At 39.5% G+C, this 20,000-nt stretch overlaps 1 protein-coding gene across 1 annotated transcript; it reads left to right on the top strand.

Moving 5' to 3' along the window:
• The first annotated feature begins 11,002 nt into the window (after positions 1-11,002).
• Positions 11,003-18,906, top strand: nkx1.2lb (NK1 transcription factor related 2-like,b). The gene is given in 5 exon segments (XM_054598164.1): positions 11,003-11,027; positions 12,132-12,193; positions 12,195-12,353; positions 14,371-14,629; positions 18,173-18,906. Coding segments are annotated over 5 exon segments (1,239 nt in total).
• Positions 18,907-20,000: the final 1,094 nt, after the last annotated feature.

Below are 20,000 nucleotides of genomic sequence, written 5' to 3'. Positions count from 1 at the left end.
ATACATTGTGTGTGGAGATAAAAGATTCCTGTGGACAGATCAATAGGCCATATCAGCCTGCTGTTAAATTACTGATAACATTATTTGCTTTATTTGCTTTTTTTCTGCTGCTGCACACATGCCACATTTCTCTGCCTGGAGCTCTGATGTTACACTTGACAGCTGTGCATGTGTGCGTGTGTGCAGCTATATGTTACTCACAATGATAATAAAATGAAGAAAAATCCTGCAAAGTTTTGCAGGTCCTGAAGTGTAAACGGCAGAGCTTCAATTGCATTTTATTACATTTATGTGTTATAGCGTAATTCAAAATTATTTTTTTCGCATTTAGTTTTCATCTTCCTACCATCATTTTTTCCATGGCACCTTTGTAGGACTGGGATTTTTGGGCTGGGTAAATTGCACATTCTGTGTATGCTTGCTGATATTACTAGAAGTGATAATGAAAGATAACATTTGCAGCATCAAATGATAGTGACACTATGTACATATGTGTGATGATGGTTGATGTAGCATTCCGTTTACTGCAGCTGAATAATAATGCAGACTGTAGGTTTGGACAGCAAATAAGTGTGTGTGTGTGTGTGTGTGTGTGTGTGTGTGTGTGTGTGTGTGTGTGTGTGTGTGTGTGTGTGTGTGTGTGTGTGTGAGTGGGTTGTGTGCATCTGGGGAGTTATTTAGTTCCTTGTTCAGTCTGCAACAATAGCGATGGCTATCAGTTTAATTCAATGGCTTTAGAGAAAGTGATACATCGGCCTTTCCTTCCTAAACAGAATTCTCTGTGTTTTATTTGGTTTAAGTAGGTTTACACTAGGTTTAACAGGCATGTAAGTATATAACAAACCATGATCTTTTCAAAACTGAAAAAGAATTCAGGGATTCAAGGGTCCAAGGATCATTAATTGTCATGATGAAACACAGCGATGCACAACTAAATGAAGTTGAAGCCCATTTGTAACACAGCAAACACAAAAAAGTACATTTCTGTAGTGCATTTATTCAATTTGCATCATAAGGAATGTAAAACAGCAGCAACAAAAACAATTAACTAAGTAAACCTGCTGTGGAAGATTATTTTAAAAAGACACTATGCATGTAATATTCAGAAACTGACACACTGTCCCTGACACGTCCAAAACTGACTCTAGAGGGGAACCTGGAGCATCATAGTTTGAAGTTCAGGTCCATTGACCAATCGTTGGTATTGATGATTGGCAGGCAGAATGTGTTGAAAAAAACAGCTATATTAAAAACGGTTTTAATAAACATGATGTGGATGTATTACAAAAAGAATCTTGCTATTCAGAAATACGATGTGATTATGTCACTCAACTCATACAAAAGTTATTTATAAAAATATCTAGATCTTCAGAAAACATTTAAACCCTTACATACTCAGCAGTGTGTAAACAACTGTATATTAGAATTCAGCATATCTGAAGGTAAGCACTATGGACAACATCCTCTCCAGTGTGGCAGTTGTAAATTTCCCCGCTGCGGAACTGATAAAGGATTATCTTATCTTGTCTGAAACCATTCTGCCCTGTAATGCTGAATATTACTGGTCTAAGTACAATTATGATGATATAAGTATCGTTGGTGATTTGTACTGTAGGTCCTGTGCCTTACGTTGTGCCCGCCAAAGTAGGTATTTTCAGCTTCTCATATAAGTTTGAGTAGAGGAATTCAACTTAAACACTGTGTGCACTAAAAAATGTGCGACAATTCTGTACATCTTGTCAACTATTTATACACGAGTTCATTTATTCTCGTTATCTGTCCTTTCATCAAAGTTATATTTTTATTTGAAACAAGATATGTTGAACTATTAAACCAACACAGATGAGAATTCCTTAAAGTGCTAATCTTAATAAAATATTTGAACTGGGAAAACTCTTATCAGTGATGAGGAATGTGCAATAGGGGCAATATCTTCAAAACAAGCGTGTAAGTGGACCTTAAGTGGAGAGTGTTTTGTAATTTAGTAATGATGCTGTCCCAAATCTCGTGGGTTAAGTGGAAGGTAACAAATAAAAGCTTTCAAGATGAAATCTTTTTTTTATCCCTTTTCTTACGTTTAGCTCAGTCATTGTGATTAAATCAGCTTTTCAGAGCTGTAGAAGGATTACTTATACTATAACAAACTCCATACAAATTTAGATTTCCTACTTTAATCTTATGACTTATATTGTATTATAATGAAGACATTATTTTGTAAACAAAGGCAGCGACAGCACTTTTCAAACTGGAGCTGGCGTAGCTTGGTTTTATAATTGTCAGAGAATCTGACTTAATTATCCAAGCTTGAGCTCTTCATATTGGATCATCTTGTCCTAATTATAAGGAGTGGAAGTCTTTCTTCCACTGTGATTGGATGTGACAGGAACAAGATAGCTGATGACAATTTGTACATGAAATGGGCAGACAAGAAATGGAAGTTAGTGATGTTTCCTGTGTAGACTAGATTTTGTCATATAAGTTCTAATTACCATATTACTTAAAGAACATGTAACCAATCTGCTGCATTCCCTTAAAAGATGCTTCATTCAGATGAGGCAACATTTGAAGGTGCAATGTGTTACATGTAGCCACATGCTCCCAACACATAGGGGGGTAGCATTTCACATCTGCTACTGGGTCGATGCCAAACATTTTTGTGTTTTAATTTGCTACAAATCGTGGTAGTGTCCTTTACAGACCCCAACGTTTTTTACCTGTTGTTGATAGTCCAGTTTAACGACATCAATTGAATTCTGTCGATTGATATCTTTGCTGCTGTAATCCTGTAAATTTCCCCGATGCGGGACTAATAAAGGATTATTTTATCTTATCTTATCTTATCTTATCTTATCTTATCTTAAACATTAGGCCATCTCCTTGATGTTCCAAGGCTTGGAGTCACGTTTGTTTCTAAACCCTTCAGCAAAAGTTAAGCCTGAAATAACGAACAATGTTGAAACCATAGTTCTATGATCACATAAGGGAGCTGAGTTACCCCTTACTTAAGAACTGAAAAACTGGTTACAATATTAGAAGTCTCCACCCATGCTAACCATCTCCTTGTGGGTCAGGGAAGACAGCAACCAGTGTTCCAACACAACATGTTGTAATAAACAAAAATAATCAGCTCTATGTAAAATCAGCACCAACGTTGTCAAAGTACAAAAAGTCAGTTTTAATTGAACTCTTGGGCTGCTAACTTTTGGTTAAAAATCGTTTGTTCCAGAAGAAATAATACAAAGAGTCACTTTGGAATAATTGTGATTGTGCTCAGAAAAATGTAGTATTACATTGTATTACAGCGATTTATTTTGTAGTATATGAGGTTACGAAGTGAGTTAAATGAATCTGAAATTCTCTGAAATTAAAGTCACACCTTTTCAAGAAAAAATAATTGTCAAGGAGCTACATCGCTTAACATTGCAAGGTTGGATTAACCTCATCACACCAGAGACACCACCGCTTGCCATGTATTATACCTGCAGCGGATTCCCTAATCATATAGCAATCTGACTTAGCAATAAGGTAATACTTAGTTTTTTCATAAGCATCCGAGCTTTGAAGAGTCATTGCCGTGAATTTAGCCGATTTAGAAGAAAGCAACATCCTGATTTGAGTTTTGTCCTTTACCCCCTCACTCTCAGAGAAAAAGTATTTTCTCCTTAATGTTCAACTTAAATCTCAGAAATATATATATATGTTTTCTTCAGTGGTACGTTTACAGTGACAATACAACTTTTTCAGATCAGGTTTTAATTTCACTGCCAACGTTCACTGTAATGTCGCAGTCCTGGCTCCAGGTTACACAAAAACTGAGGTATCACAGAATGCATTCAAATATTTGTAACAGTAAATCGAAAACGTAGAGAAATATGACATCTTGAAAAAGTGGTAGACTCTCAAATGGTTTGTTAAGTGCATTTGCTTACCTTCCCCAGTGTGTCTGTCCTGTTGTGTGGCTACAGGACAACAGTTCACAGTTTCATTAGTTGAAGGAATCTGAGTGGACTGGTGGAGAGAAGGTTTCCTCTCTGTGTCCTTATAAATTTTGTCAAGTAGCCAGCTATGACCTGATAGCTCACTAAGGTGTGTGTGTGTGTGTGTGTGTGTGTGTGTGTGTGTGTGTGTGTGTGTGTGTGTGTGTGTGTGTGTGTGTGTGTGTGTGTGTGTGTGTGTGTGTGTGTGTGTGTGTGTGTGTGTGCACATGTAGGTGCGTGTCTCATCCCAGCAGTAAAGCGTATTTTATTGGAGTTAACACTAAGGTCAAATAAAGCAGATTTATTTCTACAGATTACTAGCACTCTGCTAGCCAGTCCATAAAACAGAAACCAATCACTGACACACACACACACACACACACACACACACACACACACACACACACACACACACACACACATTCACACTAAAGGACTGTGCAGCGGAGATATCATGTTATTGTATGATTTTTAGCTTTTAAAGCTGGACGCCCACTCTCATCACCCCACGCTGTCGTACATGTATTAACGTTTTTGCCAAAGTCCATTTGCCAGTCATTTTCATGGCCTTTCATGGTGTATTTTATTGCAATACTACTGTGTGTACAGTTGAGTTAACTGTTACTCTGATACTCGGTGCAGATGCAGACATCTTATAAACACATTGTTACCACCAGTCCCAATTTATTACTAAACACACCATTGTTTCCAATTGTCAGAGGGATGTGAGCACAAATTACTTTAAATCACATGCAATAAACTGCAACATTTATTTTGGTGGAATATGTTCTTTGTTGTTGCTTGTTTCCTCCAGCAGGTGGATCCTTGGCAGCTTCCCCTGGGAGATTCAGAATGTTACACATGTGAAGTTTTAAATCAACTATATGTATCCAGACAGGTTTTAATCAAATATGAACAGCCAATAATAATAATAAATTAATATGCAAAGTCACTGACATGTAATTAACACACGAATAACCAACTTATCAAATCAGCATAGGTATGCCAGCACTGAAACAATCATATTTATGCTAATATATTATTGTATTATTTATTATTGTAACCCTAACCCTAACCCTGCCATATATACTCCGATACATGTTTAGTATCGTTCAATTGCTCTATTTTGTTTCCTGCTGCTCTGGAGGTATTATTTGTATTTTATTGTGAAGGGGACAGAATATTAAAAGCAACATAATGCAGCTCAATAAAAATGATCATTGAGATGCTTGTATAGTGTCAAAAAAGAACCTGACTTTTCAAAATACAAAGATAGGTTTTATTGTTTGTTATTGTATGGTAAGTAGATGTCAACCTTAATATAGACAAATAAACTACCTGTCACAAATTGCATTAATTTCTAAAAACGGACTACGATGACAAACCATCCTTATATCTTGTCTGGCTTCCAGTCCACACATGGCTGGATTAGCCTGCTCTTGGACCCAACGATAAATCTATGCTGGAATTAATAAGCTTCAGCTCCTCAGGCAGTACCTTTTTTTCTACAACTATGACTATTACAAAAGTGGATGCAGCTTTATCCATCTTGGCATCAATGTAATGGAGTGCCATGCTTGAATACCTGAGAACTGTAAACCACTCACCAACGTTCTACTCTAAGACAACGCTTAACTGCTACTTCAGTTCCATTCCACCAGTTTTTTTTACTTTATGCAGACAGAATAATGCCAGTATTATTTAGTATATAGCAAAACTGGAGAAGCTGATGAATGATCCATTGATTAAGCAATTAGCAGACAATATTAAAGCATTTCTGAGCTTTAGACTGTGCTGATTGGCTGCCACAATTCCCTGCTTTGTCAGGAGCATGATAGCTCATAAATATTGATCTGCAGGTCATCTCTTTGTGTGTGTGTGTGTGTGTGTGTGTGTGTGTGTGTGTGTGTGTGTGTGTGTGTGTGTGTGTGTGTGTGTGTGTGTGTGTGTGTGTGTGTGTGTGTGTGTGTGTGTAGTGTGTGCGTGCGTGTGTGAATAATCACAGTTCCTGGTCAGCAGTTTGAGATCTTTGTTAGATCAACCAGAACCACACTGAGGGCCTTATTTCATCACATAAAACAGTTATGTTTGCAACCGGTTTAAGGGATAAGACTATGAGCTAAATTTATATCTCAATGTGCATCAACCAGGCGGAGCAGGCACATTAAATATAATTATATTTTTTATAAATATGGTGTGCCTGTAAAGTAAAGGGAAGCAATGCTCTTGAGGGATTCTATGACATGCAAGGTGAGGACCACATAATGGAAAGAAAAAGGTAAATCCATCCATCAATCCATCCATTCATCCATCCATCCATCCATACATTCATTCAACCATCCATTCATGCATCCATGCATCCATCCATCCACACATCAAGTCATCCATCCATCTATTTATTCGCCCGTCCATCCATCTACCCATCCATTCAGCCATCCATCCACCCAACTATCTATCCATCCATCCATCCAACCATCTATCCATTAAGCCATCCATCCATTCATCCATCCACCTATCCATCCAGTCATCCATCCATTCATCAGTCCACTCATCCATTCATCCGTCCACCCAACTATCTATCCATTCATTCATCCATCCATCCATTCATTCAACCATCCATTCATGCATCCATCCATCCACACATCAAGTCATCCATCCATCTATTTATTCGCCCGTCCATCCATCTACCCATCCATTCAGCCATCCATCCACCCAACTATCTATCCATCCATCCATCCAACCATCTATCCATTAAGCCATCCATCCATCCATTCATCCATCCACTCATCCATCCATTCATCCGTCCACCCAACTATCTATCCATTCATTCATCCATCCATCCATCAAACTATTCACCCTTCCATTTGTCCATCAATCCATCTATAAATCCATCCATCCATCCATCCATCCATCCATCTATCCCATTATCCACCCCTACACTCAGCCATCAATCCATCCCTCTATCCATTCGGCCATCCATCCATCTATCTGTTCATTCACCCATCCATCCGAAAACTGAGTAAAACTTAATAACATCAAATAGATAAAAATGGAGAACAGTTTAGTTATAGTTGATAGGTCTTTGAGTTGGTAATTCATGAAATTGAATTTCGTTTGATATCCACATTGATTTGGACCTTATCCCTGCTTAGGTCACTTGGTACATCAACCCTTTCTGTATAATGCAACATTCCACATTTAGCTCAGCGCAACAACACATCCAGTGTGTAAATCTCCATCTGTAATTATTCACATAAATGGCCTTTGATTGAATAGCCCAATCAGAGGGAATAAAGCAAACACCCATGCCTGCCCATAAGGCCTCTGACTGAAAAGAAAGATCACTAGAAAACTAGCAGCGGGGGAGGGGGCTTTTATTGTGAAGGGAAAAAAGGTGTCACTCTGAGTTGATCCCTGCAGGTTTACAACTAGTTTTTAACTATGAGAGATAAAGAAAGAGACAAATTAACTAATGTGTAATCATTTTTGTTTAAGGGATAAGGCTGTTTCAGCAAATTCCATGTGCAGAGAGACATTGTATTGAGAGACAGAATCCACATATTGTAGTTGTTTTTGGTTCTTTTTTAAAGTATTTGTCCATTTTTGTTTTGTTGAATTAGTCAACAGTAAGAAAAATATAGAATAACTCCTGCCTCATTGTTTTAAAAAGGCTCAGTAAATTCGTAAAGCAGCTGGTCACTGTACACCAGCCTGGCTCATGTGTTTTTAATAGTTTGCTGAGGAGGAAGAAGACATTCTTATCCTCGTCAGTTAGTGTAATATTGCCTGGTTGCAATGCTCCTACAATGTTTCACTAGTAAAAAAAAAAAAATGTTAAAGAGCTGGAATTAAAATGAGTAAATGGATGGATAAAAGTAGGCAAAGGAAGAGACACACAGAGAGAGAGAGAGAGAGAGAGAGAGACATGCAGAAAGACATAACAGGAGACAGAGACAGGCAGACAGTAGAGTTTAATGATTCCAGATGAGCTGGTGGTCTGCCTGACAACTGAAATGAACAGGAATCAATAGTGAGAGCGTCTGTCTGCAGCAGATAAGACACACACACACAATGTTGACTATTAAAGACGACAGCTTGAGATATTACACTATTAGTTATGCTATTTTTAATCAGCTATCATATTTAATTAATTCTTCAGGTCAGATGTTATCTGAGTGTCTAACTGTGGGTATGTGTGTGTATGATGGGTGTGTCTGTGTGTGTGTGTGTGTGTGTGTGTGTGTGTGTGTGTGTGTGTGTGTGTGTGTGTGTGTGTGTGTGTGTGTGTGTGTGTGTGTGTGTGTGTGTGTGTGTGGTGGATGGGGGGCTATTACTCCTGTAATGGGGAAGAGGAGGAGGGCTAATCTAAAATATAGAACCTTGAAAAGACACAAAATAGAAAAATAGGAAGGATGGAGGAAGCAGAGAGACAGATGAAAACAGGAGGTATAGTCAGAGATGGGAAAATATTTTAAACTAAATGTTAAAAAACAAAAGAATGACATATATATGGGTTTGAAAGCCAGTGGTTTTGGACAGATGTTAGTTTTGTAGTGTTGTTGATAACAGACATTTTGTGTCAGCATTTAATATTTTTCATCTATTCAAAAGTGTTTAGTGTTTCCTCTCACTATTTCTTGTCAAGCCTATATTGCCTCGACAGGACTCACAAACAACATTTAGATTGTGAGACACTAAAATTCTGCTGTAACTGTTATTTCAAATGCAAGGATACTACAAAGCCTTTCCTCAGCGAAACGAATGTGACTGCTGTGAGCACTGATGCTGACTGGCATGATTCTTCTTCTGCAACAGTAATAACAGTAATAATGTGCAAAAAATGATTGATATTATCAATGTAAAAAAACATATTGCCCTTAATGATGTGTATATATATATATATATATATAATCAGTATGATTGTGTGTGTATATATATACATACACACACACTCATACTGACACATGCAATACTATCTTTACCATTAGATATGCAATCTTCAACAAAAACACAAGAAAGTGTATACAATTTTCCACGTATTAAAATATGACCAGTAAATTTGATTTTTGAGTTACTAGGACACACCATGGATTACAAATAATAGGGAGATTTCTGCAGAAAAAGGTGAGAATTAATAACAATAGTAAGGGAGAGCGGTGTCTCAGAATCCATCGAATAAAACGTTGATCATTATGCAATAATAATGTAAAAATAATATAAAGTGCATCATGTCAGAAGTGGACACTCAGCAATAAGACCCTTTTTGCTAAATGTTCGGTGTGGACATGTGTTCAAAGCAAGCAGAGACAGCGGAGACGGCAAAGGGATGATGAGATGAGGGTTGAAGCCTCGGTATCATCACCTCACTCTGACCAGCTACCAGTGCGTGATCAGGCAGCTCAAGCTGCTAATTATAGTAATTATGATTCATTACTGTCTGAGATTAATTTAATAAAGAGGAGGCTGAGCAGAGCTCGTTAACCTTCATTAGAATGATTATACACACACAGGCTCAAACACACACGCACACACACATGCACACACACACACATGCATGCTTACTGGTGAGATGTGTGTGTGTGTGTGTGTGTGTGTGTGTGTGTGTGTGTGTGTGTGTGTGTGTGTGTGTGTGTGTGTGTGTGTGTGTGTGTGTGTGTGTGTGTGTGTGCGTGGTACGGTGCTACTATCATTTTGAGGAGCAAATGTCCTCATAACAATAATAAAATGAGGCAGAAACGACTGCTAAGGGAAACATTTTACAGATCCTCACTTTAAATGAGTTATTAATTATGAGTCAAATACCCCCTGTCCCCTAAACATTCAGACACACATATGCACATACACACACACACACACACACACAAAACTATATAATGCCATTTTACTGCAATACTGTACATTTACGGCTTTTTCTTTACATCTGTGGTATTTTTATTATGATAATATTATTGAAAAGTATTTATTTATCATTCTTTTTTAGCTCATTGGCAACATTCTTGTTATTAAAATGAGTTGTGGTATATTATAATTGTTTTTTAGCATTACTATCATTCTCACTGTAGCTTCTGCATCTCTAATAATACCAGTCTTTTTTTCCCAACACTTCTTCCGTGTTTAATGTCCCTGAGCTTCATAGTTCTCTTCCACCACAGTTCAAATGATATCAATTTATTTCCCAAGGTGAATAAGCTGCTGTGATATTTTAAAATATTGTTAACATATATTGACTGTTTTAAAATAAAGCCATAAAGCCTGCAGGTGGAAGCAGGAAGTAGATTAAAAGCTCCGCCTTAATGGGGTTTAGCTCTCTGATTGGCCAATCATGTCTCATTGTTTCAGTCATTATTTTGCTCAACTTTTAATTTCTTGCTCCTAAGGATCATTGAGCAAGGCAATTACATGGAGCTGACCTTGTGTATTAGGGCCAGGGAGGAGGACAGGGAGATGTCCCACCACCCCCACTCTCTCTCTCTCTTTCTCTTTCTAATTTCTTCCACAACAATATAAAAAGTGTGGCCTCAGAGCCTCCATCACTTCCCCCTCTCCTCTGCGGCTGAACATGAGAGTCGACGGAATATTAAGTCCCTGGCATTAGAATAAACACGTCGTGTGTTAAATCAAAATCCAATTCTGTGGTCTATTATTTTCTGGCATAGTAATGACTGCCGAGGATTAGGAATCAATATTTCACTGCAGCGGGGACATTACCGGCTTTATTCAGGCCGTAATTGAGTTTGGAGGAGAGGCCCTACCCTGGAATCTGCGTTAAAGATAAGGGGCTGCTGCGCGAGGAGAGCTGAGCGAGGCGACACCTCACGCGACATCTTCACACCCCCCCCCCCCAGCATCAATCACGGTGCACGCGGGTTCACCTGTCACGCACCTGTCCCGGTACTGTAACGGTGACACTGATGCTGCGGCCTCCACCGGGACCTGCTGCACCGGGCTGCGAACATGTGACTCCTGTGTGAACGAATGAACATGGTGGGTTCTGTGATAGAACATGGTGGGTTCTGTGATAGAACATGGTGGGTTCTGTGATAGAACATGGTGGGTTCTGTGATAGAACCGAGGAGGGAAGCGAACTGGACCGCACCGCTCCGCACCGAGATAATAGACTATTAGTGAAGTGGGATTCATTTGTAGCCAATTACAAGCAGGAGAGTTGAATAGGAATGCATAAATAACACACACACACACACACACACACACACACACACACACACACACACACACACACACACACACACACACACACACACACACACACACACATACACACACACACACACACACACACACACACACACACATACATACATACATACACACACACACACACACACACACACATACACACACACACACACACACACACACACACACACACACACACACACACACACACACATAACACACACACACACACACACATACATACATCACACACACACACACACACACACACACACACACACACACACACACACACACACACACACACACACACACACACACACACACACACACACACACACACACACACACACACACACACACACACACACACACACACACACACACACACACACACACACACACACACACACATGGGAGTAAATGATAGCGGGTCCTCGAGGGGGCAGCTAAAAGCCAAATAAGGAGTTAAGAGCTGCACGAGCTGTGGGAGCGAGAGAGAGAGAGAGAGAGTGCGCGAGGAGGTGTCCTCGCTTCACTAATGGGGAGAGAGAGGGCGCGCGCTGGTTTTAACTCTCAGAGAGGCTCATCAGAGCTCGTGCGTCCCGTCAACTCCTGTCAGGCTTCAAGAGCGCGCGCCCACCGGTGACCAAACAGAGCGCGAGGCTGGAGGTCGGGACGCTTAAGAGAGTGTGTGAGTGTGTGTGTGTGTGTGTGTGTGTGTGAGACGGGATACAAGACAGACAGACGGGAGAGCACCGGAGGGACACGGAGGATGTCGGGACCGGAGCCGCAGAGGACGCACCGGCCTGCGGGGCTCTAGAGCAGAGTCCGGGTCACCTTTGGCTCTCAGGCTGCTCTGCTGTCATTTCCTTCTTTCTCTTCTTTTTTAAACCACTCCAACTAAAAAAATTGGATTCTTCTGAATATATGGGACAAGGAGATTATTATCACCAGTGATGAGCCGGGACAGAGCGGTACCGGGGGTCGGGGTCGGGGACGGGGTCCAGGTCCCAGACCACCGTGGTGGGGCTGGACGGAGGAGACGTGCTGGACGGAGGGGCCGCCGGGGAGAAGCGGCTCTGCTCCAACGCCGTGGCGGCAGCGAGGGACGCTCAGGTCGGGGAGGACCAGTCGGAACCTCCGCCAACGAACCCGGTGGTGGCGCCGCAGCAGCAGGTAGAGAGGAGGAGGGAGCTCTGTGGAGGTGGAGGTGGAGGTGGAGGTGGAGCAGCTGATGGTTCAACACAACCTTTAAATGAACTAGTGTGTAAAGTCTGTTTATGGGGACGAGGGTGGTGAGGTTTTAATTAAGACATAGAAATTAAGAATTAATGTGATGTAAAACAACACAATACACACACACACACACACACACACACACACACACACACACACACACAGAGACGGATCTGTTTCTATAAACTCTAAATCTATAAAAATTAAAAAAAAAACATGCCAATGATAGGATTTCAGTATTGTGTGATTTTAATCTGAATGCCAGCAGACGAACTTTATATCGGCCCTTAAATTGTAAATGTATCAGGTCATCGAAAAAGTCAAAAACTAATAAGTTTAAAAAATCGTTTAACTCCCAAAATAAATAAAATAATGTTATTGTTAAATAAAGCGTTTGGTTCTTTCTCACAGCTCTGATGTGTGATATAATATTCATGTTATCAGATGTTAAAAGGCCCCCGTGCTCCCTCGGGTTATTTAATAATAATAATAATAATAATAATAATGATAATAATAATAATAATAATAATAATAATAATAATAATAATAATAATATAATAATAATAATAATAATAATAATAATGATAATAATAATAATAATAATAATAATAATAATAATAATAATAATAATAATAATAATAATAATATTAATGTGTGATTATGCTCCAGACTGGCCTCGTTAATAAATGAGTGATCTAATCAGTCTGGTCCAGTCTGGTCCGGTTCGCCTGTTTAGCTCCAGATGAACCTCCAGGCTATAATAACCTGATCGTGTGTCTACATCACACACAGGCTCCAGCTGATGTTTAATGACATCTTAAATTGAATGCTTTCCATTTACAAAACATGTTGTTTTTTTTCATCCAGAAATAATAAGAATAAAAGTTGACTTCCTTTGTGTGACGTGTATAAATACACATTTAATAAAAGGGGATTGATTCGTTCACCTCGTGTTGTGGGGTGTTTGCTTCATAAATGAAGACAGTCGAGCTTTATTTAGTAATAAAGCATAAAGTACAGTTTACTATATACTTACACATATGAGAGTCATGTAATTACCCTGTTTCATCCGATATGTATCACAACTTGTATTATTATTGTTAATAATATTATTGTTAATAACAGACTAAGAACAAGCTTTATCACAAACTCCTGGTACTCTACACAGCATCACAAAACAATGGTAAATCTACATGAAATCCAACGATTCTCCAATTGAGAAGCACTGAATTATATATATTTACATTATATATACATATTATATATGTTAATAATATTATTGTTAATAACAGACTAAGAACAAGCTTTTAAAAACCAAACAATGGTATCACAAAACTTCTGGTACTTTACACAGCATCACAAATCCCATTAAAAACCAAACAATGGAAAGAATCTACATGCACTTTTCATACACAAGGCAAATCCAATGATTCTCCAATTGAGAAGCACTGAATTATACATATTTACATTATATATGTTAATAATATTATTGTTAATAACAGACTAAGAACAAGCTTTTATCACAGAACTCCTGGTACTCTACACAGCATCACAAATCCCATTAACTGTACAGCTAAAAACCAAACAATGGAAATCTACATGAAATCCAACGATTCTCCAATTGAGAAGCACTGAATTATATATATTTACATTATATATGTTAATAATATTATTGTTAATAATATTATTGTTAATAACAGACTAAGAACAAGCTTTTATCACAGAACTCCTGGTACTTTACACAGCATCACAAAACAATGGTAAATCTACATGAAATCCAATGATTCTCCAATTGAGAAGCACTGAATTATACATATTTAATAATATTATTATATATTTTATGATTGAAATAACTATGCCGAGTGTTGTTAATTCTTAACACTACCTGATGTCTATGAATGAACTCACATGAGTCCTCTTGGCTGTGAGTGACTCATCCCACTGTGCTCTCTCCCAGGGCCCCACCGGCCCCCCCGGGCACCGGACCACCTCCTTCTCCGTTCTGGACATCCTGGACCCCAACAAGTTCACGAGCAGCCGCCGGCAGCAGCAGCAGCAGCACGGGGGCCACCGGGGAGAGATGTGTGCCTACGGAGCCGAGAACCGGAGAACCGGAGGAACCGGAGGAACCGGAGGAACCGGAGGGACCGGGGAGAGAGAGTCCGGCCTGGAGGCCAGCAAAGGCTGCTACGGAGCGGAGCAGCAGTACCAGAGCAGTGAGTCCGAGTCCTCTGAAGCCGGCTCCTCTCCACTGACAGCACATAAACCATTATGATTGATTAGAATAAAGCATGTTCGTTTCTATTAGTATTTATCTAAGCTGTTGTGTTTATTTAATCAGTCCCGAGTCAGTTTTAATTATGGGTAAAAACCAAAGTTGAATTTTTTCTTTCTGTTTTTTATTGGATATTTTTTTTCCACTGTAGCATTTGTTCTCCCATCCCTTTGCTTTATTAATGTTAATGTTTTTTTTTTTTTTTAATTTGTCAGCGTGAATACTGGTTTTACTGAATAATCTATTTGGCAGCTTTAGTGGGTTTATGTGTCTGTATCTGAACATTAAATCATAAGTGAATGTGTCCTAAACGCACGGCCGGCTGCCCGACCAGCACCAACCATCCCAGATACAAACACACACATTCAAATATTATATGTTGTTCGATTCAAGTCCAACAATGTCTCATCGAAAGACCTGAACACTGTGTGACTGGCTGGTTTGTATGTCTGTATTTGGATGATGATGTGCTGATGGACCGCACGGCCGTCCCCCGCGGTCCTCTCCCCCCTTAAAACGACCGTATACCTCACTGCTCGGTTATAGGTCGCTATTCAGCCTTTTCATGAACAATCATTGCATTAAAGTCTCTTTTCAAACTTTTTACGTTTTACGCATGAAATATGAGGCAAGCTGGTTTTATTTTACGCACTAGTTGGCTGCTTTAATATTATTGATTAGTATAAACAGCCTTTTTTTTTTATAGCTTACAGTTTTAAAGAAGAAGACCTGGAGGAGACGCCTCCATTATTACAGAGGTTTTTAACCCAAATCACACACAATATCAGTCAGATATGGGAAATAAAAAAGAGAAGAAGTGTGTTTTGTGTTAGAAGAGCAAAGAAGAAGAAACGGAGTCTTAATTGAGGCGAAAGGAGGAGTGAGGTGATTGGCCAGTGTGTGTCGGTGTTATTGATCTGTGAATATCTGGTTCAAACAGCAGTCAGCACCTTGTGTTGCTGTTAGAGAGCCCACATCCACACCCAGTAGCTCCAATAGACTGTTTCCACTATTTGATATTATACTGGTTAAACTGGTGTTTAAATGTGTGTGTGTGTGTGTGTGTGTGTGTGTGTGTGTGTGTGTGTGTGTGTGTGTGTGTGTGTGTGTGTGTGTGTGTGTGTGTGTGTGTGTGTGTGTGTGTGTGTGTGTTTTCTTCTTCTCCGTTACAATCCTGAAACATTTATATTTCGTTCTCCGTTTTTGTGACCTCTGGTTATTAATCCTAAATCCAAGCGCTTGGGGGGAAAAAAATATTAAGAAACAAAAAATTGTTAACTTTCCAATGTTTAACCAATTTTTAGAAATGTGAAATGTGAATATTTAACCAAGTTGTACAGAGCAAAACATACTGTGAAGGCTTCATTTGACAGGCCTATAATATGCTGTTGGCCCTGGTCTGGCCTGGGTAATTACATTACAAATAGCACGAGTAAAACCAAAGCCTGCAATCTTATCAAACACATGTTTATTTTGATTTGAATGTAGTTTTCAATCACACTACTAGATTGGAGTGAAGAATAGTAAATACATGTTTTTGAATATTTAAAGCTGAATATAAAGGTCGTTATTGTAAACAGAATGACTCCAGTTATCATATTATTATTACATTATCTATTTATTAATAACAGCATGTTTGGCCCAATTATTAACTCAGTTGTTGTTATTCACCTGAAGAGCTATGAGATAATCAGAGGCTAATATAAAGAATGGATTAATCATGTATTATTCAGATAATACACATTCATTTGAACTTGACCAACAACTTATATAACAACTCCCATTTCATCATCAGCCTGGACTGTCATGATGAAATGTGTGAGCAGCCACAAAAGGAATAACTTCTATTAAATTAATGTGGTTAACAAACTTGACTTTTTGTTCTCATCTAAAAAAAAAAAATGTGGTGTGCATTTGTGTTTTCATCCTGTGTTTCTGTACTTGTGAATCTTTTTTTTTTCTCCCATTTCATCAAACTAAATCAGAGCGTTTGAAATTGTTTTAATTCTTTTTTCATTTCTGTTTTTCATTTCTGTTTTTTTTTTGTGGTGATAAAAACAATTATTAAATCTACAGATTTAATTAAGAATTATTTTATCAAACAGTTTCTTATGTTGCACTTGTACCACAACTGCAATATGTCAATGTTATATTTTAAGGATTTTAATTTTTTTAAAACACTTCTGACAAAACATTTAGACATGTAAGCTAGCCCGGAGAACCAAACCCTCAGTGGCTATGAAGTCTCTGTTTGTTGTTATTGAACTTCACATTTACAGTGATTGGAATTTGTTTGGTAATATTACATAACACAATATAAATTGAATTCACCAGGGCATTAATGTGTCTGCTGCATTTTTACTCGTTATATTTGTGGTAAATATTCTTGGATACATATATAAAAATGGTATTCCAGCTGAAAGGGATGTGTTCACTATGAAGACAGTCAAATGTTCATTTAGATTCTTCCTTCCTAATTGTATGATCCCAAATGTTTGGATCACAACAAGTCATAGAGAGTCATTTTCACGTACGATTTGACTTATTGTGTGATTATTTCCTCTGGAACTCTATTTAAAAATATGAATGATCAGTGTTTAAATAATCTAATTCATCATTATGGGATCATAGGCTCAGTGATTTTGATTGTGGCTGACATTTTCAATACTGTTTTGTTTTGTGTGTTGTCTTGTTCTTCTCAATCAACTACATTCCTTAAACCATAGGTCTTATCTCTGTAGTACATAGTTGCCATATGTTGCACGCTAGATTACACTTGGACAAAGTGGGGCTAAAGCAAAACCGGATTACCAATTTGGAAACACTCAAACCTGGCGGCCTGGATCACTGATTTATTTCAAATGTATTTGGTAATTAACACCACTAAAGCACAATATAATCTGAAGCGATCACAATCCTGTTTTGTAGAGTTTCAATGTTTCAAAATGTAGGTATAATGCTTTCATTATTTCAGTTGATATTATTCTATTGTGCATATCTCTGTTGCATATTTGTATTTAATTAAATGACCACAAACTATTACCAAACTGAGTGACGCAATACAAACCGGCAGAGTAGTGGTCCAGTTTCTGGGGCACAAGGCAACATCTAATGACACGCATGCATCCGATGGGAGCCTGGGGCCCCTGGTGGGTAAATTGAGCCTCGGGTTTGGGAGAGAATTATATATTTACAAGCCGTCTGACAATTTCCACTTATATGTTTATCACAGATGCCATTTTAAGTTTGTTCAGTAGTTTTCTTGCGGCTGACACACACACACACACACACACACACACACACACACACACACACACACACACACACACACACACACACACACACACACACACACACACACACACACACACACACACACACACACACACACACACACACACACACAATAATGATTATTCTTGCTGTTAAATTCATGTTATGGATGTTAATTTGACGTTTTTCTTTGTTGTGTGTGTGTTTCCAGAGGAAAGCTTTGTATTCAAAAGCCAAGATGAGGAAGACTATCACAGATCCGGGACCCCAGATTCAGAGGCCCCGGATGAGCCCTACAGCAGTGAGGAGAGCAGCTCAGCCCTGCCCAGTAACAGAGAAAGAGATCCGGGCCAGCACAGCCACCAGGACCCCGGCAGAGACAACAAGAGCCCCGGAGGAGGCCCCACAGACCAGATCACCGATGTCCAGGCCAACGGGGGCCAGGGCGCACAGGGCAAACCCAAGAGGAAGCGCTCTGGCTCCGACTCCAAGTCGGGAAAGCCCCGTAGAGCCCGGACTGCCTTCACCTACGAGCAGCTGGTGGCGCTGGAGAACAAGTTCAAATCAACGCGCTACCTGTCAGTTTGTGAGCGGCTCAACCTGGCCCTGTCGCTCTCCCTCACCGAGACCCAAGTCAAGATCTGGTTCCAGAACCGTCGGACCAAGTGGAAGAAACAAAACCCCGGTGCAGACACCTCCGCCCCCACCGGCACAGGAGGAGGAGGTATGGGAGGAGGAGGAGGCCTGGGAGGCCTTAGCCCTCTTAGCCCGTCCCCTCCAATCAGCGGGCACCTGGCCATGCATGCTGGCTACGCCGGCCACCATCACCCCCCCACCGGCAGCCTGGTCCAGCTGCCTTTCCTCACCGCCAGCCACGTCCTGTCCCCCTTCATGCTGGGGACACAGAGCTACGCTGCACCCGCTTTCTACAGCACACACCTGTAGACACACATAGAAACCAGACAGACTGATCCTCAGAAACACACTCTGAGGCCAGGGAGACTGAAACGTTTCAGCAGAGAGACTGTCAGTGTTCAGCTCTGCTTCCCTTTTTACTACCAAGGCTCTAATTTCAACGGATTATTTTGATAGAATGTCAATATCTGCCAGAAACTGTACATAAATCTATGTTCTTGCTCACTATTCCGAATGCTGTTTTAAACTACATAATAGACAGATAGTTGATTTCTTTGTTTAAAAAAAAAATGTCTGTATGAATATTGAATGTTTATTTATGACTTAAGGAATGGCTTGATCTATTGTCAGTACTGTGAACCTCCAGCTGTGATTGTTTTCATTTCTGTTATTTATTGAATTTGTTCAGTTTTCCATAAAATCCTTGGATGTACCGAATCCTCAGCTCAACATGTTATCGTCCTTTGATATTAAAATAATGACAATAAAACTATGAAAAACTAGCATGGTGAACTCATTCTTATGGAACAGGACGGCATGGCGTTCCTGTCTACTGGGTTCAGACTCTGTGTGCTCCTATGTCTGTGTTGTTTGTTCCCACAGTCCGACATCCTGCATCTCACTGAATGTGTTATGAGTGAGATGATTTTAAAAACTTTAAAGTCCTTTTTTTGTTTGTGTGTCACGTTCAACACGACAAAGGGAGCTGGAAAATGGGTAAGAAAAGGTAGAAAGCAACATGGAGGCCATTGAAAACTTTACGGTGGTTACTTCTTTTTATATCGGTCTTCGCAAACGTATTCAGTCTCTCCAAAGACACAATGTCCCAGACCCAAGAGGCCCCTCACCCCCAATGCTGTCTTGTAGCATGAATACATTGCCTTCACTTTTCAGAATCGGAGGTTGCCACCTGGGCTGATATGACAGATCTGGTTCTGCCGGCTTTCTGCTAGGTGTAATAATCGATACTTTGGCTGTAATTCATCACTTTTCTTATTAACCAGTTTGTATACGAGACACTTTTCTTGTCTTGTATACATCCATGGGCCGTATGCTGTAAAGTGAAGGTATAAGTAAGTAAGTATAAGCTTTAATGGTCATGAATGTACATATATACATGACAT

Source organism: Anoplopoma fimbria, chromosome 4 (assembly GCF_027596085.1).
Source record: "Anoplopoma fimbria isolate UVic2021 breed Golden Eagle Sablefish chromosome 4, Afim_UVic_2022, whole genome shotgun sequence".
Lineage (NCBI taxonomy): Eukaryota > Metazoa > Chordata > Actinopteri > Perciformes > Anoplopomatidae > Anoplopoma > Anoplopoma fimbria.
This window is presented reverse-complemented; position numbering and strand designations above follow the sequence as displayed.